A 23486-nucleotide genomic window follows, 5' to 3' on the forward strand; every position below is an offset into this window, starting at 1 on the left:
AATTCTTGCCTCTTGCGCATCCCCGATTTTCATTGCTCCACCATTGGCGGCCATGCCTTCAGCTGCCTAAGCCCTAAGCTCTGGAATTCCCTCTCTAACCCTCTCCGCCTCTCTACCTCTCTCTCCTCCTTTAAGACGCTTCGTAAAATCTACCTCTTTGACCAAGCTTTTGGTCACCTGTCCTAATATCTCCTTATGTGGCTCGGTTTCAAATTTTGTTTGATAATCGCGCCTGTGAAGTGCCTTGGGACGTTTTACTACGTTAAAGGCGCTATATAAATGCAAGTTGTTATTGTTCTTAAATGATTCCAGGATACTCGGCTCTGCTGCTGTAACCAGGAGTCCATTCCATCTGTTAATCACTCTGTGTGAAGAAAAGATTCCTGATATCCGTCTTAAATTTGCCTTAATTCTCCCTGTTTTTTATTAGTGTACCATCTGCGTACCTACTATTTGGAGGGCCAGTAGGCAGGATCTCCAGGCTTTGCTTGCATAGGAGGCAAGGTGCCTTTGGAAATACGGAATTAATTTTCTATTGATAGTGCTGGAACAATGTTAGGTGTGTCCTGTGCCTGTCACCGACGTCGCACTATCAATAGGAAAACAAGTCATCTTCCTCTGAACTCCGCTTTGCTTTGCAGTCGTTCATAAGAGGGATTCTCTTTCTAGTCCATGACAGACTTTGGACCCATCCCACTTTCGGACTCAAGATAACACTATCCCCCCACCTATCCCCCCCGCCTTGGTTACCAAGTTTATCTATTGCTTGTCCCCTTCGCAGAGAATATATTTGAACATTTCGTCAGCCTTGCAGTTTTGAAGTATTTAAGTTTCTTAGAATCTTAATATTTCTGTTCTATTGACTTGCTTACCCTTTATTATCGGGTTCATTTACACCCTGCATTTCAGAGCCACTCCGCACAGGCTCAACGATAATGGGCCCTGCACACTTGTGGAAGGTCCAATCGGAAGAAAACACGGACCTCAGCAAGTCACTTTCGCTCCCTCTCCTCAAACCTTTGTGGCTAATGGCACTGCCTGATGTAATGAAAGAAGATTTGCATTTATATATCGCCTTTCACAACCTCAGGACGTCCCAAAGCGCTTTACAGCTAACGAAATACTTTTTGAAGTGTAGTCACTGTTGTAATGTAGGAAACGCGGCAGCCCATTTGTGCACAGCAAGATCCCACAAACAGCAATCTGATAATGACTAGATAATCTGTTTTTTTTAGTGATGTTGGTTGAGGGATAAATATTGACCAGGACACCAGGGAGATCTCCCCTGTTCTTCAGAATAGTGCCATGGGATCTTTTACATCCACCTGAGTGGGCAGACAGGGCTTCAGTTTAACATCCCATCTGAAAGACATGCACCTCCAACAGTGCAGCACTCCCTCAGTACTGCACTGGGAGTGTCAGCATAGATTTTTGTGCTCAAATCTCTGGAGTGGGATTTCAACCCACGAACCTTCTGACTCAGGGGTGAGAGTGCTACCAACTGAGCCACTTTATGGGTTTACAAACAAAGAAAAGAGTTGACTAAAAAGATGTTAAGGATGACCATGCCCCTTTTAAGTCTACGGTCATATTGGAGAAAGTGGATTGTTTTGGTTACAGTATCAGGAAAGTGTTGTCCCCACAAAGAATGTTTGTATTGTGAACAAAGCAGTGCAGAGACTAACTGGTACAGTATTTACATAGAAAGAATTACATAGAAATCAAAACACGGAAACAGGCTGCTCGGTCCAACCAGCTCATGTTGGTGTTTATCCTCCACAGGAGCAGTATCCGAATCTCGTGTGCCTGCCCTGTTCCCATATTCCTTTATTCCCCTTTTCCTTCAACTCCCTACCCTTAAATATTGGCATTGTCTCTGCTCCGATCACTAACTCCAATAGTGCGTTCCACAGCCTCACAGCCCTCTGTGTACAAATGCTCCTCCTGCTCTGTCCTAAATCTCTTACATTTAATCTTCTATCTATATTGCCTCAACCACCGGAAACAATCTGTTTCTATCTACCCTGTCCCATTGGTTCATAATTTTAAAACATCTCTATCAAATCTCCCCTTAATCTCCTCCGTTCAAATGAGAACAGCCCCAATTTTGCAAGTCTTGTTTACATTTCCTTGTATCAGGCAGCATCCTAGTGAATAAAAGGGAAGAAAGGTTTTATGTAATTTGAACTGCTTATGTTTGGCACAAGTTTTGTTAAGATTTTGCCATCTAAGCTGCCAAATAAAGGCTTCACCTTGAGATAACATTTATAACCGATGTTTTATCTCTGGATTATGGACTTAAAATGATCATAGTCTTCCTTAACACCCTTTTAGCAAATCCATTTCTTTGTTTTATATTATCTCAAGGTGATTAAACTGTGAGGAACTATTTAGTTACGTTAATTTTTAAAACAAATATAATTTGGGGGTGTGTAGTATTTGAGATTATTGGTTGGTCCTGTTGGGACCTTTTGATAGTGTAAGTTTGGCACAAAAGCACTTTGTTTATTTTTCTGGCTCCTTTTGAGTGTTAGATAATACGAGGGTTCTGATTAATGATTGCTGCTCGATTCTTTGTCTGTTTTGTACAGATTTCTGCACTAATTCCCCTCGGCCCACCAAAGATTCACTCGCCTCGTTGGAGGGGGAGAATTGAAAGGACACTATTCCTTAATGACTTTTTTTTAAACAAGTATTTATATTAATTTTTCTTTCCTTTTCCAATGTTCTCCCCTCTTCTGAAGGCACTAGGTCTACAGTTCACCCTCCCATGCCTCACCCACGTCCCCATTCTTGGTGTGTGAGCTTCAATGATGAGTGTCAGCAGGCTGTTCAACTGTGGAAGGCATCACAACTGAGCTCAAACCTGATATCCACATGTGCACATTCCAGCAGGGGCACTGTATAGCAATCTGGTACAAGAACCCTAGCTAATGTTTTCCACTTCCCTAGATCAGGGGCAAGGGGGTCAATAGTAATACTTCTTACTGCCGCCCTTCCGAGATCTGCTAACTCAGCATAGATGAGCAATCAACGCTAAGAAACTATGGTCTGTGTCGACTTCTTTTTATGTCTCATTTCCCTTTCTGGGGAACCTGCGCTACACAATATCCACCATCAAGGAACCTGCTCCAGAATCCGTCTTTTGCATCAGGAATAGACTACCCATCCCCTACCTCCTTCGCCCCACCATTGGCGGCCGTGCCTTCAGCTGCCTAGGCCCTAAGCTCTGGAATTCCTTCCCTAAACCTCTCCACCTCTCTCTCCTCCTTTTTTAAGGCGCTCCTTTAAACCTGCCTCTTTGACCAAGCTTTTAGTCACCCATCCTAATATCTCCTTCTTTGGCTCGGCGTCCATTTTAGTCCAATTACACTCCTGTTACTATGTTAAAGGTGCTATGTAAATGCAAGCTGTTGTTAATGGAAGCAAAAACCTTGGAGTTATATAAGGGCCAGTTGGATGCTGTTACAAGGGACTTGTAGGTCTTTTATGGATATGCGAACTGGGATGAATTGAACGGACATCCTGAAACTTACTTATCTTGTGCTCCTGTGAACTGGTTTGAAATAAACAGGTTAAATTGCCAACATAGGAGTTTCATGCAAACATATTTTAAAAAGCACAGAGAGGAACATCTACCCTGTTACATAGAACGATGCAGAGCCCAGAGCGATATGATAAAAGTGTTTAAAATCATGAAAGGGTGGATAGAAGCAGACTGCTTCCAGTAGTTGAGGGGTCTAGAACGAGGGGCCATTGACACAAGATTAAATAAAGAGATTTAGAACAGCGAGCAGGAGAAACTTCTTTACAGAGAGAGTTGTGAGGTTGTGGAATTTACTTCCAGGGTTAGTTATTTGAGGCAGAAACTACATCAATGTCCACGATTGGATAGGTGATTGAAGGAAAAGGGGATACAGGGGTATGGAAACAGGGTGGGTAAATGTGATTGGAGGGTAAACACCAACACAGACTGGCTGAGTCGAATGGCCTGTTTCCACGTTGTATCTTTTCTGTATGTTTATAAACAGAGAGGGCACAATTGGGAAGGTAATGATGTCATTGGGTTACTGATCACGACTGCTTTTTAAAAAAAAAATCCCACACGATGAATGTGAGCTCTGTCCCCCCATTTAACACCTCGTGTGAGCAGAGTTGGTTGACTCTGGCTGCTGATCTTCGAATCATAGAATGATACAGCACAGAAGAAGGCCATTCGGCCCATCGTGCCAGTGCCGACAGAGGAAGATCTGTACGGGTCAGAAACGTGAAAGTTTATATCGCTGCCCTCCGATTGGGAGCTCAGTCCATCCTCGGCAAGGAATGCCGCCATTATGCGTTGCCACGAGCAGTGAGTTGGTCCCGTTGGGAGGGGAGTGAAACCACCTTATGTGGGATCATGTTTCCTAACTACGGAGACACTGCCTCGCTTATAACGCTGTTTCTGAAGAGCTGATAGAGAAATGGAGTACAAGGAGACTCCTAATTAAACTGCTCCTGTATCAGCGTATCTGCAGCAGTGTTGGATAATCTGCGTGGCAAACAGAATTGCCTTAGGATCTCGCCTCACTGCAGCTTAATGCAGACTGTATTTGTTCCACTGTTTCTTACCCCTTCAAAGCTATTTAAAACTAACAAAGAGCAGCTGATCCCCCATGGACCAGACCTGAAGCAATTTCAACCCTTAACTCTTTATTCTTCCGTTAACTGCTGCTCATAGTCCTGTCCCGTGTAGTATCACCCCAGCTGATGTTTAATTTCCCATTTGCTGTTTGCCCTCAGAGCTCACTTGATTTTCTTTCTGCTCTTCAGACTATGTTCATTCCTGTGCAAATCCTAAGTGATCAATATAGCGAATGTCAGAAACAATCAGTCTGGTGTTGAATGATGTTTGACTGATGTACACTTGAAATAGTCAACTGACCAAACATTTGTAGCGGGCGATCATTGTGACGGACATTCCAGGCCCCCATCTTATGAACGCTAATCTTTTCCACCGGTTGTAAGTGCCCAAGAATAAGAGCAACCAGCTGTAGTGTTCCCCCGATGACCTATACCTTATCACACCTCTCAGAAAACTCTCTAAGTCCATCATGTTGAGTAAATCACTTGGAAGTGCAGACACTGTTGTTATGTAGGGCAAACTCGGGAGCCAATATCCACACAGCAAAATCCCACAAACAGCAATTGGATGAAAGGCGGTGTTGGCTCAGGGAGGAATGTTGGCCCGGACACTGGGAAAACTCAACGGTCTTCTTCAAATAGCGCCATGGGATTGTGAACGTTGTCTTGAACCTCAGAAATGGACAAACGGGGCCTCGGCTTAACATCCCGTTCAAAGGGCGGCACCTCTGACAATGCAGCGCTTCCTCAGTTATGCACTGGAGTGATCCGTCGAGATTATGGCCTAGTGGCCAAAGGTGTTGCCTGGTGTGCTACTGAGCCATACAGGCCCTGAAAGGCCCCGGTTTTGATTCCTGAACTATGTTGAATTCGCTACGATGGAACTAAGGCACTACCAATGGCCTCAGCACCCTTAGGGCGACAGAAAGAAAAATCAGACAGGAGTCCCCTCCATACTGAATGCACACACTCAGGAACATCCAATGTTCCAGGAAACAGGAAACCAATTCCATATCAGGGAGTCAGCTTTGGCAGGACAGCACGGGAATAAAGCTGAAAACCAAAAAGTGTGCAAGCGAAGGACAGAGTCGATGCAAATGAAACCTATGGGAAGAGACCTCACCTGTGAAGAAAGGATTTGCATTTATTTAGCGCCTTTCACGGCCTCAGGATATCCCAAAGCGTTTTACAGCCAATTTTTTGAAGTACTTTCTGAAGTGTAGTCACTGTTGTAATGTAGGAAATGCGGCAGCCAATTTGCACACAGCAAGGTCCCACAAACAGCAATGAGATAATGACCAGATAATCTGTTTTAGTTGTTGGAGCAGGTGATTAATATAGTAGCATTCCCCTGCTCTTCTTTGATATAGTGCAATGGGATCTTTTACATCCACTTGAGAGGGCAGACAGGGCCTCAGTTAAACATCTCCTCTAAGAGACTGCACCTCTGACAGTGCAGCACCCCCTCAGTACTGCACTGGAGAGACAGCCTGGATTACCCGCTCCGGTCCCTGGAGTGGGACTTGAACTCACAGCTTTACTAACTCAGAAGTGAGAGTGCTACCACTGAGCCACCTGACTGACTAGAGTTGTTCCATGCCTGTTAAAGATTAGCAGATTGGTGAAGGAACCATGCAACATATTAGCCCAAATTGTCCTGGGTCGTGCGGGCCGCATTCTCGCTTGTTGTCAATGCTCTTTGGATACCAACAGTCTCCTGACGTGCGCTAGAGGTGGGCGAGTTCACTTGCTGCCAACCTGCACTCAGAAAATGACCCCATTGTGTACATTTAATGAAAGGCAGATCAACACAGAGATTCAGGCAAATCTCGTGCCGCCCAATTCATTGGCTGAAGAGCAAGGTTGGAAAGTCCTTGAATTTAACAGGTTAACATGATCTTGTTATTAAAAAAAAAATAACATTAGGAAAACACCAGACCTGATATCAGCCTGAGAAAATGGCTAATGATCAGCTAATGGAAGGTACAGCTCAGAAAATTCAATCACGGCAAACAGTCAGGGCACTTACATTTATACTCGCAGTAAATACACAGACTAGCGGCAGAACTGACATGTTAACCTTGTTGGTGCTGGTGAAGAGCTTTTGTTTTTCTGTTTCATTAAGACTGGGGATAAAAGGGACAAATATAAGAGAAAAGAGGGATTAACTTTTCAGGTGTGGACCCTTCACCAGTCGCTGGGAGATACATGAGCCCGTTCACCCATCACCCTTGTGCTCGCTGACCTACATTGGCTCCTGGTCCACCAATGCCTCGATTTTAAAATTCTCATCCTCGTGTTCAAATCCCTCCATGGCCTCGCCCCTTCCCTATCTCTGTAACCTCCACCAGCCCTACAACCCTCCGAAAATTCTGCGTTTCTCCAACTCTGGCCTCTTGTGCATCCCTCACGTCCTTCGCCGCACCATTTGGCGGCCGTGCTTTCAGCCGTCTAGGCCCGAAGCTCTGGAATTCCCTCCCCAAACCTCTCTGTCTCTCCACCTCTCGCTCCTCCTTTAAAACGCTGCCTAAAACCCACCTCTTTGACCAAGTGTTTGGTCACTTATCCTCATGTCTCCTTCTTTGGCTCGGTGTCAAATTTTGTTTGATAACGCTCCAGTGAAGTGCCTTGGGACATTTTACTACGTTAAAGGTGCTATATAAATGCAAGTTGTTGTTGTTGTTTATAAGACAAAACTCGGAGGGGGTGAGGGGCAAGAGAAAGAGAACAACAAGTAAAAGTCGAGTTGATCATGGTTCCTGTCACAAAGGTAGGCAGGTGAGCATAATAGAATGAAAACCGGTTTCTTTTTAGAAACTGTAAAGGAATGAAGAACTGAGTGATGTACAAAGGCCTTTCTGTTCTCCACAGGCTGAAGCCGCTTTTATGCAGTGCCAGTGCCATGGGCTCCTGAGACATTGACCTATCTTGTGGGAATCAATGCAATTGGGCTGTGCCTTTACCAACTATGCATTGGCGAGACATATTAAGGCACTTTAAAAGTTAACCCCGCGGGTTTAAGGCTGATTGCTGAGAATGTTATTTTTGCACTGACTGAGGGTAATTTGTAACTAACAGTAAGTTAAGCCATTAACAGAAATTCCATATAACTAGAAATGACACATTTGACCTTCGCAAATCAGTCAGCTTTTTAGCTCCGGCAGTAAAGTGTGGAAAATTACATCCCAAAATCAAGGAAACATACCAGCCTCGTTTAATCGAGTTGTAAACAGGAACTGTGCTGGAAGGATGGTTTAGCTCTCACTTTCTGAAATTGATGCAGCAACAGAAACACAGTGTTGGGGAAGAAGTGAGTTGCGTATGAGGTCTTTTCCTGAGACTTACACTGGCTTTGTGTTGATGTTGGATTTAACTGTATTTGCAAAGTGGCATCCCTGAAGGCAAATATGCCTTACTGTTTCACAGTGAGAGTTAGCTCCAGTGAAAATGAGCATCTGACGTTTTCCAACAAGTATTTACTGGTAGGTTTAGGGCCAACTTATACTATGATTAACTGGTATCCTAACTTGTACCAAGCCCCGTTCACCCATCACCCCTGTGCTCGCTGGCTATAAAGTACCTTGGGACATCCTGAGGCTGTGAAAGGAATTGTATTTTGCATTCTTAGAACTGCACCAAGAAGATAGTTCAACAACAACAACCCAGCCCAAGTAGCCCACTTTTCTGTTTGTAAAGATAACTCAGTGACATTTTATGCTCCACACAAATAACATGGCTTATCAGGCTAGGACTCATTTAAGAAACAGTGCAATACTGTCCAATACATGACAAGGTTGGCACTTGGGAAGTAGGAGATCAAACCGGCTGAAGGGACTACTTTATCTGAAGCTATCTCGTATTCCTGTGATCACCATTACAGAATATTAAAAATGCAAATTACATTTTACATATTCATGACGTCACAGTGAATCAATGACATCACCGCTCCTTGTTATCCCAACGTCACTATAAATGGGCTTTTAAAAAACCGCATTAAACACACCAGGTCTTTACACAGAATGTTTCTTGGGGGGCAATGTGGGGGGATTTTTGTTTCTGTTTGCTTGCCGGCCTTTCAGGTTTATTCTGGAACATCTGGACTTAAAGATTTTTGTCTGAAGTCTAGATGTGCGGGAGTTCTGTCCAGATGTTTAAGAATGGGCTTTATCGCTTTCTTTTTAACATCTGTGTTGTCAAACGTTGAAGCCCGAAAATGTAAAAAGAAAATGGCATGTATGCCTGATTTGATGCATTGTGTTATCATTCATTTAAGCGGTGCTGCCTTTTATTTAATTTTCATTCCAAGTTTCCCCTCTATTCCCGTGAAGTACGTTGACTACTGTTGGGACAGAGCTGTCCATAGCCTCTCCCGTGTGGGTGTCCTTCAGTGAGAATGACTATTGGAATGCTTCGCAGCCAAGCAAGATCCCGCCATCATCCAATGTCTCTGCACTTGAACTTTCCACTGGAGGTCAAAGAATAATGATCTCGATATGGAAATGTGGCTGATTCCCCCACCCAGCCCGATCCCACCTCTCCCCAGCAGTGCCCCTACCATTACCCCAGCTAAGATCAGCCCAGACCAGGAATCGAACCTAACCTTTTCTAGCCATTACAACAGTGACTGCACTTCAAAAAGTACTTCATTGGCTGTGAAGTGCTTTGGGACGTCCTGAGATCATGAAAGGCACTATATAAATGCAAGTTTTCCTTTTTCTACCCACTCCAATGATGCATTTACCCACTGATTCACTGGGGGAGATTATTTTATTTTTTTAAAGGAGTTCATTGTAAATGAAGTGGTTTGAGACATTTCTGGAAGTTGTGATAATGCATTATATAAATGCAAGTCTTTTTATAAAAAAAAAAAAAAAAAAAATTCTAAATAAGATAGAGACTTTTTTGGTGCTAGACATAGTCAGTGACAACATGACATCCAAACACACTTGTGTTGAAAATTGACATGGAAGCCATTTGAATACAACAGTGTCCCTTTAAGAAACCTCCAGTTACTTTATGATCAATTCATCTTTCTTGGCTCTTGGAGTCATTGAATATTTGGATTGAAAAATTTGACGCTGGCCAGAAGAGAAGAAAAAATGTTTCAGAAAGAATCGGACTTCGCTAATGTCATCCCTCAAGAGGAGGGAGAAAGAATTTAACTGTACTGGGTTTGTACTAATGAAGTCAACTTGACAACAGGATATGGGCCATGAATGGAGACAGGCAGCTATAGTCACACGGGAGAGGGCTAATTTAACATCCATTTCTTTAGCAATAAAGCTCGGCCTGTCAGGAAATGTTCTGATGTCACAAACATCTGTGACTCTTTTTTTCCAACTCTTTTGTTCCTTCTGACCTCTTAAAGAGACACTACCGTCATGAAAAAAAACATTTGTTAAACCTATTTAGGGTAGGTGAAGAGCTAAAAGAGTTGGGCATCGTTTAATGACGACATCATTCACAAGCGACCTGGGATTTATGTCATTATGATATCATTGTGTCTGTGGAATCTTCTTGCGTGCACAATGTCTGCCACATTTGCCTACACAACATCAGTGGCTTCACTTTGTAAATAATTTATTGTATGTGAAGACTTTGAGAGGTTTCTGAGAGTTGAAAGAAGATTCTCAGCTCTGGTGAAACCCAGCACCCCCCATAACAACTAGGAGGATGCAAAACCTGCACAACATCTGCCAATCAGAGTAGGTGATGCTCAGACTGAACCTGGACCTAGGAAACACGTTCATCATCTCCTTCCCTGCAGAAGCCCCTGTCCCACCACCCCAAGCATCCCTCGGCCATCCTCTTAAACAGATCCCATCACCCTTTTACCCCCCCGACCCCACAGGTACCAATATCATCCCAACCCACTGCCTAACAAGACCTAGCACTCCCCCTTGCTTGCCCTCTGTAGTCTAAACCTCCTGACAAGGATTGACCCGAACCTGCTAACCAATAATCCTACCTAAGTGTGAAGAACTGGTTACACGGAATTACATAGAATTTACAGCACAGAATCAGGCCATTCGGCCCAACTGGTCTAAACTGGTGTTTATGCTCCAAGCGAGCCTCCTCTCACCCTGCTTCATCTAACCCTATCAACATATCCTTCTATTCCTTTCTCCTGCATATTCTTATTTAGCGACCCCTTAAATGCAGCTATGCGATTTGCCTCAACTACTCCTTGTGGTAGCGAGTTCCACATTCTAACCACTCTCTGGGTAAAGAAGTTTCTCCTGAATTCCTTATTGGATTTATTAGTGACTATCTTATATTTATGACCCCTAATTCTGGACTCCGCCCCCCCACCCAAAACACAAGTGGAAGCATCTTTTCTACATCTAACCTATCAAACCACCTTCATAATTTTAAAGACCTCTATCAGGTCACCGCTCAGCTTTCTAGTTGGATGTATTTGTTTAAAAAAAAATGAGACTGCAAATAGTGGAGGCATAACAGACACGAAAGGTCCAATGCTTAGTCTCTGGTCTGTGATGTGACAGCTGCTCTCAACTAATTGGTGGCTCGGGTAATTCCAGATCACTGTCCAGTGATCCCTACAGTCTGCAGTCATAACAACTTACCAACACTAACTGTGGAGGATATTGACTCCCTTTGAACCCCTCTCCAAGCATGAGTCAACACCTTCAGGAGAGAAGGGGAGATAATCGGCAAAACAGTTGTTGGCTTTTCTGAAATCAGAAATTAAACACTTCCCCTTTAATTGTGGCACAGTGATATTAATTATCTCATGCAATTTCTGTGCTTGGAAGTTATTCACTGCTGCTTGGCTTCAACCCTCTCACAAGCAGTACGACTGAGAAATGAAATGCTTCCTGCTGTTCTAATACAGTGTCTGTCATTGCTAGCACTTGGCCATAGCACCAGGCATGAGGGGGTGGGGAGATGGGACGGTGATTACCAGGTTGCGTGTGTGCTTTGTTTTGGCCGTATGCAAAGTGACCCTCTTCGCCAATTGCTTTTAATTGCCACACGGGAGACAAAGGGAAAGAGTTGTTGTCTGCCGGGAGCTAGGAGTCTCGGACTAGATGACACGCTCCAGTGCACTACTGACATGCAGCCAGGCACAAATTTAAGCTCCTGACACAAGTCGGCTGAATCGAGCCATCACGCCACACGTTGGCAGAATGAAGAGCCGTGGAATCTGTGAGCCATTAGCAGCTTAACTTGCACTGTGGTAAGAGAAGGGGGAAAGGCTGAGCAGCAAAGAAAAAATAAGACAAAAAAAAATCTGTGCTGGATTAGCATTTCTCGGACTCTCCCTGTTTACCAGCCAGTACCTCTTAAAGGGGCTGTGTGCTGTTTACGATTCTGTTATGAGGCAATCATTCACGTTTTAAGGTGTTGTTTCATGGTGGACTTGCAGCTATCAAGTGGTGATGGTAGGGGAATGATGTAAGCACGGGTTTGGTTACGTACCTGCCCATTCTCTGCTCGTGGTGGGCTGATATGAGTATGTGACCTTGCGTTGGATGCAGATGTATCGGATTTCTGAGTGTTTGATGATGACCCGCTAATGAGAGGTCACCGAAAGTGGCACAAGAAAATAAATGCGTCTCGTTAGTGTCAGCCATGGCTCAGTGGGTAGCACTGTCACCTCTGAGTCAGAAGGTCATGGATTCAAGTCCCACTGCAGAGACTTGAGCACATAATCTAGTCTGACACTTCAGTGCAGTACTGAGGGAGTGCTGCACTGTCGAAGGTGCCGTCTTTCAGATGAGTCCTTAAACTGGAGGCCCCGTTTTCCCCCTCAGGTGGAAGTAAAAGATCCCATGGCACTATTCGAAGAGGAGATGGGGAATTTTCCCCGGTGTCCTGGTATGAGGGTGGGTGAGGAGTCTTGTTAGGTTTCATTCAACCATGGCACAACAATGAGCAGTGAATTTACCCTCAAATGCTTCCTCCAATCCGGAGGCTGTGACCAGTGCACTTCATACTTTTCTCCCTCTACACAGATAGTCTATCAGTCCCTGACGCTTCATCAAATCTTCCAGATCCATTCTCCCCATTGGCTCGCCTGGTTAATGCACTCTCTCACCTCTCACTACGTTGTAGCGTAGCCGAGATCATGGATACGCCATACTGGAAATCTCGGAGACTTTATAGAATTAAGTAGGAGCAGCGGTAACCAAGCTGCTGGCAAAAAGGAATAAAAGAAATAAGATGATAAATAGTACTGAAAAAATACATCCGGAATATTGTTTCAAGTAAAGTGTGACAGGACAAACTGGCCCAGGTTCCAACTGGGGGTAGATAACTGGTGTTGGGAGGTTTTGGATGAATGAGTTAAAGGTGTGTTTATACAGGCACTTGTTTATTTAGGATTTCAGGAGAAGGTGTCTGTTTGCCAATGCGGAGTTTCCATTGCTAAAGCCGCCCCTCTTTTCCGCAAGCCAGCTTGGCAGTGTAAAAGTTGCAGCCAGAGCACGGATACCTTCTCCTGCGATCCCAGCCAGCCAAGTGCCAGTGTATGTGAAGACTTTGAGAGATTTCTGAGAGTTGTGAGAAGATTCTCAGCTCTGGTGAAACCCAGCACCCCCCATAACAACTAGGAGGATGCAAAACCTGCACAACATCTGCCAATCAGAGTAGGTGATGCTCAGACTGAACCTGGACCTAGGAAACACATTCATCATCTCCTTCCCTGCAGAGGCCCCCTGTCCCACCTCCCCAAGCATCCTGTGGCCATTCTCTAAACAGACCCCCCATCACCCACCAACCCCTTTACCCCCCCCCCCCCTGACCCCACAGGTACCAATACCATCCCAACCCACTGCCTAACGAGACCTAGCACTTCCCCTTGCTTGCCCCCTGTAGTCCGAACCTCCTGACAAGGAATGACCCCAACCCTGCCAGTATAAAGGCAGCTTTAAGAATGAAAGAACTTACATTTATATAGCGCCTTTCACAACCTCAGGATGTCACAAAGCGATTTATAGCCAAGACGTACTTTTGAAGTGTAGTCACTGTTGTAATGTAGGAAACACGGCAGCCAATTTGCACACGGCAAGATCCCACAAACAGCAATAAATAATGACCAGGTAATCTCTTTTGGTAATGCTGGTTGATTTTAAACTGTGTCAGTCAGTTCTCCAGGACGCCTGCTGTCATAAGTATCTTTGACCATGACTGTAAACGTTACCATTTGGACAAGACTAGAAATAATATTCCTTATCACCCTGTTCTATAATTAAAACAACGTGCAGCATTAGATGAAGCAAGGGGTGAATGTGTTACAGTTGGACTTGCACACTCCAGGGCTAAGGAGGGGACAAATCCCTCCAGGTACCTCCCTGTTTCTGACCGCTATCCAGTGATCTTTGCTGGAAAGTGTCAGGTGAGGACTGGAGTGGACTGGCCCGTGACGCTCCCCATGGTAGAACAGCCTGCTGACACTCACTGGCTCGGCTCACACATGAAGAAGGGCCAAATGAGTGAAGTGTTGAATAGATGTATAAAGAAAGCACTTTATTATCTGCTTGTGGCAAATGTAATGTTTGTTGCAATGTAAATGTTTACCTGAGGCAGATCTACAATGCATTGTTCAGGGAAACAGCTGCTAAAGAACTGAACACCTGCAAATGCAGCATGAGAAAGCAATAAATACCCTTTAAAAATAAGGTATTTTATGGATAGATTCTCTGATTGAGTAATCTCTGCAGCTGACGACAAAGCAGGCACGGACTGCCCCTTTAAGTGCCAAATCTGTTTCCTACTGATTATTCCTTAAATTTAGGTCAGTGTCATTAAATACCTGAAACTCACCTAACTGGTTCCAGTAAGTGCATTAACACAATAAAGTTGAAACAACTTTAAACAATGACTGCGATAATATCATTACAGAAATTCAAACAAAGGGGAGAGCCAAGCAATATATATAACTCTGTTACAGATGTTGGCGCAAGTCTGTCATTCATTATTGTAAAGTTCTTAAGATAACTGATGGATAATAGAAATTAGTTGTGAAAATTGTATGGTGGAATTGGAGAAGAGCAGTTTCTCAGTTAGCTACAATTCCAACGCCAACGCCTCCACCTCCATGTGTGGTAGTTTATGGACTGTTTCAGGTGTACATTTTGGAAACCATTTCGAGGTTCTGCTACTGTACTCCTGGATCAGAAAGGATTGATGATGAGGCTCACGCAAAAGGTTCTAAGTCCTAGCAACTATTGTTGGTGAAATTAGCTCCCACCCCCTCCTTAAACCCTTGGCCAACTCTCTCCTAAATCCTCTCCTGCTTGGTCTATCTCTTTCCTAAATCCTCTCTCACTCAGTCCATTTCTCCCCTAAATCCTCTCCTGCTCAGCCTGTCTCTCTCTCAAATCCTTTCCCAATCGGTCCCTTTCTCTCTCTCCTAAATAATATCCCACTCGGTCTATCTATCTCCTATATCTTCTCCCGCTCACTCCATCTCTTTTCTAAATTCTCCCCTGTTGAGTCCCTCACTCTCCCACTCGATCCATCTCACTCATAACTCCTCGGTCTCTTTATTTCTCTCTGTCCCCCTCTCTCCCTCTTCCCCCTCTGTCTCCTTCCCTCTGCTAAATCATCTCACGCTCCATATGTAAAGTGTTTATATAATGTTGAAGGCACAATACAAATGCCAGCTGCTGCTGTTAGCCGGTGTAAGCATTCACGTGATAGTTCTCTGCTATTTCAATCTGTTTATTTCTAATAGGTTAACACCTTTGCTAAAACAATGTAGAAAGAAGCATCATATAGGGGCATGAGGTATTCATTGGCTAATTTTGGCAGCATTATTTCTAGCCAAATATCTTTTGAGAAAGGACAAAAACCAATAAAAGGGGGAAAAAGTGACTTGTTGTATCCACAACTATAACTGACGTGTAACCATCACTGGTGAACTCGCCTAATGAACTAACAGGTAAAGGTATTGCCTGGTGAGCTATTGAGTCATCTGGACCAGGAAGTCCCTGCTTTGATTCTCAGCCTGTGTTTAGCTAGCTGGGACGGTGCTGGGGGTGCTACAGTTGATAAGTTTCCTTGGGACAGGTAGAGGTAAAAATAGCCACCATCCCACTCCTCACTGTTATAGAAACATAGAACCTCACAGCACAGAAATAGGTTATTCGACCTGCTAAGTCTGCACTGCTGTTTTCCTCCACATGTGTCACCTGGTCTAATTCCACTCTTGCTCGCACCCCATGTCCGTTAATATTCTTCCTCCTCAAGCAACTTTCTGATTCCCTTTTCAAAATATCTGTGGATTTTGCTTCAAAATCCAACAGGCTCGAGGGGCTGAATGGCCTTCTCCTGTTTGTTATAAATTGTATAGCCAGGTGGTGAAGGATAAATTACTAGAGCCTGGTCTTCAGTTGCTTCCAAGCCTTTATTCACAGAGCTCCACATTACACCCACACCACACCCTAGATCAGCTCTCTTATAAATGGATACAAGAGGGTTCCCAATTGAGAGCCACCACCTAAATACAATCAACACTAATTGATATAAATCACATGGATACAATTAATACTCTTCCTATGTTCTTAAAAGCAGTTTGTGAGAGAATTCCGCATTCTAACTACCCTCTTGAGCAAAGAAATTTTTCCAACCTCCCCTTTAATTCTTCTTGTGATTATCTTAAACTTGTGCCCTCTCATTACTGTTGCGCTGACCAGCAGAGCCAATGAATCACCATTGACCCTATCATAATCCATCATAACATTGACCCTATCATAATCCATCCTCTCAGTTCATTTCTTAACCTTCTCACCGCCAGTGAAAAAAGCCCTCACTTCTCAAGTCTCTCTTCACAACTGTAACCCTCCTAGTGACTGCTGGAAAATATTAATGTGTTGGATGTTGACTGAGGACAGGATTGGATATTCAGTGATTTAGGGGGAATTGGAGAGCAACTGCCCCTCCCACCGTAGTAATTTTGAGGGTTCAGTGCAGCCCCAATCTCCAACGCATTTCCCCAATCAACATATTAAGAGAAATTTCAACACAGAATTGACTGTTTTACAAATGACGTTTTCTAATACCGTGCAAGGGCGGATAAATTGAGTTGAGGTACAGATCAGCCATGAGCTAATTGAATGGCGGAACAGGTTCGAGGGGCTGGATGGCCCACTCCTGTTCCTCTGAGATATAAAATAATTTATTTTTTGCAGTGAATGTACAAATTCACTTGACTTGGCCAGGCTGCCTTAGGATTGGGTTATCCCAGTGCAGATATGCTTAATTGTGATTGGTTACCAGCTGTTACCGTACGGCTGCAGCCAATCAGAATTGATCGCTGTACTAAAATCGGGGCTAAACTCCATCCAGGTGTTGCCATCCAGCAAAATTTGAGAGTCATCCCTTGGGTGTGTCAGGGTGAACCAGGCTGAACCAAGCTTACCACATGGGGGAATGATGGAGCCAACATAAACCTAGCCTGGCATGGGAAAGGGTCAAGGTGAAGCTGAACTGAGCTTGTCTCACCCCTCCCATCTCTGTAACCTCCTCCAGCCCCACAACCCTCTGAGATCTCTGCACTCTTCCAATTCTGGCCTTTTGCCCATCCCCTATTTTCTTCGCTCCACCATTGGCAGCCGTGCCTTCAGCTGCCTAGGCCCTAAGTTCTGGAATTCCCTCCCTAAACCTCTCCACCTCTCTACATCCCTCTCCTCCTTTAAGACACTCCTTAACTACCTCTTTGACCAAGCTTTTGGTCACCTTTCCTAATATCTCCTTACGTGGCTCAGTGTCAAATTTTGTTTGATAAACGCTCCTATGAAGCGCCTCGGGACATTTTACTACATTAAAGGCACTATATAAATGCAAGTTGTTGTTGACGACTCAGGGCTAGAGCAATTCTGATCCAAAGCTGACTCACAACAGGGCCACTGCCGGGCTGAAATGAGCAGTGGTTTAGTTATCAGGGAGCTGCTGCATAGCATCTCTTGCATCTTAGTGCAAAGTACTTTAAAACCGTTTTAACATCTGGGTTAAAACAGCACAGAGAGGAATTTGGTACGAGCGTGTTAAACATTTGTTTGAGAACAGCACTGATTTTAAGTTCTGCCCTTATGTTAGAAAAGTTCATTTTAGGCAAGTAGGGTTAACAGAGAGGAGCCAACTGGAAAATGTGACATTTAAAGTGATGTAACTGCAAAAACATTTCGAAAGGCAGAGAAACCCGATAATGAAATTGCCAAGAAAAGTTACACTTTCCTCAGAATTATGCTGGGATCCGGAATTTACTACAAACTGCAGATAAAAATAGGCAATTTGTAAATGTTTGTTTCATACCCAATTAAAGCATTCACTCAGCAATTCCGTCTGCTCAAAAAACAAGAAATCTTGACTTTGTGCGATTGTGTAAAGCGGGTGATAGTGAGTTGGCAGCCTGTTTTACACCTCTCCCGATGACTTCAACGGAAATAAAAATGGGGAGAGATGTAAAATGCCGACTCACTATCACCCCACATCGTTCACCTGAGGAAGGAGGTAGCCTCCGAAAGCTTGTGAATTTAAAATAAAATTGCTGGACTATAACTTGGTGTTGTAAAATTGTTTACAATTGTCAACCCCAGTCCATCACCGGCATCTCCACATCTGAACTATGTGGGCAGAGCTCCAGTGCTTTGTGCCACCCCACAGGTCTTCATCCGAACTTATCTTCTAATATTGTAATGGGAAGATGGTAGATTGGCATTCTGGATGATATCAAACTGATAAATGAGGTTCTTCATTCGAACCGCTTGTGATCTTGTGATTTATTTTCTACAGATCTATTGTTCCTGTTAAATGTTTTGCAAGATAATGTGATGTTACATGTATTGTTAAAGGTCTTCCAGGTTGCACACGCACAAGGCTGATCAACAATGAAAAGTTGCATTTATGTAGCACCTTTGATGTAATCAAACATCCCAAAGAGCTTCACAGAGGTGAGGACAGATGGCAAGCAGTAGTAGAAGAGTTAGATAATTGACCAAATTACCTAAGGTTGAAGAGGTAGGCTTTGAGGAGGCTTTTGAAGGTGGGGAGAGTTACATGGAGCCTACAGCACAGAAACAGGCCATTCAGCACGACTGGTGTATGCCAGCGTTTATACTCCACACCAGCCTCGTTCAACCCTTCTTCACCTAACCCAATCTTATTGGATATAAATCCATAGGTGCCTGTCACCCTCTGGTACCCTACCTAAGAGGACCGTGACTCTCAGCAGGTGATCTCATTGTGGTTGGGGATGAGGGGATGAGGGGGTGAGAGAGTCCTTCACATTTGACCCCAAACTATCAGAGGTTGGAAAGGTTTGGGAGCGAGTTACAGAATGTAAAGGCGCTATAGCTGAAAGCCCCATCAGAGAAGGCAAAGTGGAAGAGAGTGGGGCGGATGCAAAGGAGGCCAGACTTGAAAGAGCAGAGGGCACAGGATGGCACATAAGGCCAGAGGTTGTAGCAAAAAGTAGGGAGGAGCGAAGCCTTGGAAGGATTTGTAAACGATGATGAAGATTTTAAATTGAAGCGTTGGGAGACGATGTGGACAGGGGTGATGGGGGAGCGAGACTTTGCGCAGCACAGGATACATGCGGCAGAGTTTTAGATGAGTTGGAGTTTGGTGAGACCAGCAAGGAAAATGTTGGAGAAGTCGAATCTAGAGGTGATGAAGATAAACACGGTATCCTATAAACCTGAACCCTAAGCGTTACAGATGACTTGTTTAGTCAGTTATCAGTGATCTATTCTAAAGGCAGTAATATTTGTAGGTGTTCTGTTTCATGATTTTGTTTTTTAAAAACTCATAATTGCCTCTGTTTTGGAGAATAACCAAGGTCACGGTGATTCCATTTTATCTCAATGAAATGCCTCTCCAATAACTTTGAGACAAAAAGATTCCCAGTCACAGCGATGATGTGAAAATATCACCGTCAGCCTCTTGTCATTGACTGTTTTGTCCCTAAAATACTTGGCAGTGGTTACAACACAATAATCTGATTGAGGGGTTCAGGTTGCATCACAAACAAGAGAAGCATAACTCACATGGCTTTTAACCAGCCCCTGAAGCCTAGACTTTTATTATTCCATGAGGTAAACTGTAAAGGTTAGTGGGTCCTGTTTGATGGACGGCAGATTGGACAATCGGACATGAGGGTCAGCATACCTGATTCAGGGCCCAGACCAAGTTTCCTTTTATTAACGTTAAGGAGAATTGGGAGCACTGCGAATTGTATGTGCTGATTTTCTGACCCGCTCCCCCATCGGGTGAGACTCCACGAGAGAATTGCTAACTCCTATCAACCGCTTGGGCTCCTCCAATGGCCTAATGGATAAATACACCCGTGTGGTAATATGGCCAACCCATATTGACCAAGAAGGCCCCATGTTTGATTCCTCAGCCTGAGCTGGGTTAGCTGATACCAGTTGGGACAGCTCCAGTTGGTATCCATGCTCTTGAGCTAGGGATGGGGGAAATCGGCCAGAATTCTTTATTGCCTCATCATTATTCAATAACCGCTGTATTTGAAGGCAGAAGTTGGCTTGGTCGTGACGAATACCCTATGAGATGGAATAGGGCTGCCTTAAACGTGAGACCATACCTCAGCACATTCAGTACAAGTCAGGACTCGAGCTGAGATCGGGATACAGGATTGAATAGAGCAACGATTCCCATTCAACATAAAGGCTGCCTTCCACTATGCCACACGCATAAATGAAATGCCTCTTCTAGGCCATTCAGCGCCTTGAGCCTGTTCCGCCATTCAGTTCGATCACGGCTGATCTGAACTTCAATCCCATTTACCCGTCTTCGCTTCATATCCCTTGATACCCTTACCTAACAAAAAATCATTCAAAATTTCAATTAACCCCCAGCCTTTTGTGGGAGAGAGCTCCAGATTTCCACCGCCGTTTGTGTGAAAAACCGTTTCCTGATTTCACTCCAGAATCCAATTTTAAGATTATGCCCCCTTGTTCTGGATTCCCCCACCAGATGAAATCGTTTATTTACCCCATCGAATCCTTTAATCATTTTAAACACCTCGATTAAACACAGATTTTCTTCGCTCCACTGTTGGCGGCCGTGCCTTCAGCCGCCTAGGCCCTAAGCTCTGGAATTCCCTCCTTAAACCTCCCCACATCTCTACCTCTCTCCTCCTTTATGACACTCCTTAAAACCTAGCTCTTTGACCAAGCTTTTGGTCATCTGTCCTAATTCCTCCTTATTTTGTTTGATAACGCACCTGTGAAGCACCTTGGGATGTTTGACTACGTTAAAGGTGCTATATAAATGCAAGTTGTTGTTGATTAGATCAGGCTCCAATCTTCTATACTTAAGGGAATACAAGCCAAGTTTATGCCACTTGTACTCGTAATTTAACCCCTTTAGCCCTGGGACACCTGCTGTAATAATATTTTAACTCCTCCTCAAAAATAGAAGAAAGTATTTTTTCTTAAAAAAAAAATCTTAATTTATGATTTGGGTGGGTGACAATTTGGTTCTCTTGTATCTTCAGGGTTTCCTGAATTCCACAGGAAATATCACCTCTACATGGAAACAGGAAAGAAAGCTGTTAGTATAACCTGCAGGGAGATGAGAGACTGCAAGGCAAAGAGAGGACATCAATAATGTACGGGATAAATGCTCATCCACAGGGAAAAGTTGGGCTGGGATCCAGAAGACCTGTTAGACCAAGCCAAAAAAACATAAAAGACTGGAAACATATATTTTGTTTTAAAAACCAGTTTATTGCTTCCAGACCTCTTCTGGGTGTGTTCGCATTTATTGCAAATAAAAATATAAAGAATGTCTAGTCAGAAAATAGAAGCCAATATGAATAAAAATGTGGGAATTGCAAGAAGTATATAATTATAGTGTTGGAGTATTGGTAACTTTGGACTGAAAGAATTCCTCGCCCATCGGAGATTTGCTCTGTCCCTTCTCCCCAATGTATCTCGAATGCTCTCCTGAAGGCACTTGCTCTTGGTGGAGTATGGTTCCACAGACGCGGAGAGCCCTCTTGTGCTTACCCGTTCTTCATATGTGAGCCTGGACTGCGAATGTCGGCAGGGTATTCAACCGAAGACAGCTTCCCAGCTGAGCCTCATCTTGTCCTCGCCCGATTGTCCGCACACATGCACTTTCAAGAAGGGATCAGTAATAGTGATCAGGAGCGGGAACCCTGTCTGATGCTTCCCCCTCCCCCAGTCTAGGAGAGGTTTTTTTTTTGCCAGGAGAGTTGAGACCAATGGTAGCGAACAAACTAAATTAGGGACATAATCTTAAAGCTAGAGCTAGGCCATTCAGGTGTGAAATTAGGAAGCACTTTTTCACACAGAGGGAAGTAGAGATCTGGAACTCTCACACCCAAAAGACTGTGGATGCTGGGTTAATGGGAGCTTTCAAAACTGAGATCGATAGATTTTTGTTGGGTAAAGGTATCAAGGGATATGGAGCAATGGCGGGTAAATGGAGTTGAGGTACAGATCTGCAACGATCTAATTGAATTACATAGAATGTACAGCACAGAAACAGGCCATTCGACCCAACAGGTCCATGCTCCATGCCGGTGTTTATGCTCCACATGAGTCTCCTCCCTCCATCTAATCCTATCAGCATATCCTTCTGTTCCTTTTCCCCTCATGTGTTTTTCTAGCTTCTTGTATCTTTGCTATTCGCCTCAACTACTTCTTGTGGAAGTGAGTTCCACATTCTAACTACTCTCTGGGTAAAGAAATTCCTCCTGAATTCCCTATTGGATTTATTAGTGACTATCTTATATTTATGGCCCCTAGTTCTGGTCTCCCCTGCAAATGGAAACATTTTTCTACGTCTACCCTATCAAACCCTTTCATAATCTGAAAGACCACTATCGGGTCACCCCTCAGTCTTCTCTTTTCTAGGGAAAAGAGCCCCAGCCTGCTCAATCTTTCCCGACAGAGCAGGCTCGTGGGGGTGAATGGCCTATTCATGTTCCTAATTTTCCCATGTTCCTAACTGTAGCCCCAGCTGAGCTCGTATCACAAAAATCAGTTAACTCAGCACAGACTAGGAGTCAAATTTGGGACTGTCCAATTTGTATGGCTCAGTACTTCATCAGATCTACCCTCGCCCACTAGGCCATTGTGTGAACTGAAAGCAAAGGATTAAAGACATTGCTGGGACCAGCTTCGTGGCCAAGAACTGAGTCACCACACTGTCCATTTGAGCTGCTGTTAGAAAATGCACTGGTAACTTAACACATGACAGCTATAAATTGCGGGCAGGCTGTAAAGTGTACTCTTTGTGTGGCTTCCAGTTATTATCTGGGAATCAGCTGAACTATTAATTTACATTCTCTGCTCAGCCATTGATCCTGTTATCTTGACATTACAAAGCAAGTTCTGTGGAAAAAACTTGAGATGAATACTGGGAAAAAGAAAGAAGAAAAAAACCCAAGATGAATTGATATAGGAGTGGCTTTTCATCAAAAGTTAAAATGTCTCTGGTACTTGCTTATATCTGGGTTGTTATGGCGATGACACATGTGTGTGCTTTCTGTTGCTTCCTCAGTACAGATGTGCTGCAGCCACAGCCGAGTGTGCAAGAGGAAACTGATGAGAAGGACGTGGAGGCCGGGCTGCTGAGGTAGGGAGGGAGATCGCAGAGGGGCTGTCACCACCAACACAAGCTCGGCCTGTCTGAGAGGAAGCTGATACATTGGGCGAAGACAGCAAAGTAACTTCAGGGATGCTGAGCTTAAAGTTACCTCGTCTCCTCAGTATCAATCAAGTGCCTAAAGTAGGTGCATTTTTAACCTACTGTTTCTGTCTTGCCTTTAACCTGTTCTCGTTGCGCCATTTGTGTTACAGTTATAAATTCAGATTAAAGTTTTACTTGAATGTGCTTCATGA

The 23486-nt window shown here is 44.0% G+C and overlaps 1 protein-coding gene across 1 annotated transcript in view; it reads left to right on the forward strand.

Annotated features, from left to right (window-relative positions):
- LOC137301746 (membrane progestin receptor gamma-B-like) overlaps nt 1-23486 on the forward strand; it is a 72852-nt gene that overhangs the window by 11298 nt on the left and 38068 nt on the right. Inside the window, exon 2 of the mRNA XM_067971364.1 lies at nt 23146-23373. Within this exon, the coding sequence (XP_067827465.1) occupies nt 23323-23373 (51 nt within the window). The 5' untranslated portion in view covers nt 23146-23322. The remainder of the gene's footprint in view (nt 1-23145; nt 23374-23486) is intronic.

Source organism: Heptranchias perlo, chromosome 34 (assembly GCF_035084215.1).
Source record: "Heptranchias perlo isolate sHepPer1 chromosome 34, sHepPer1.hap1, whole genome shotgun sequence".
NCBI lineage: Eukaryota > Metazoa > Chordata > Chondrichthyes > Hexanchiformes > Hexanchidae > Heptranchias > Heptranchias perlo.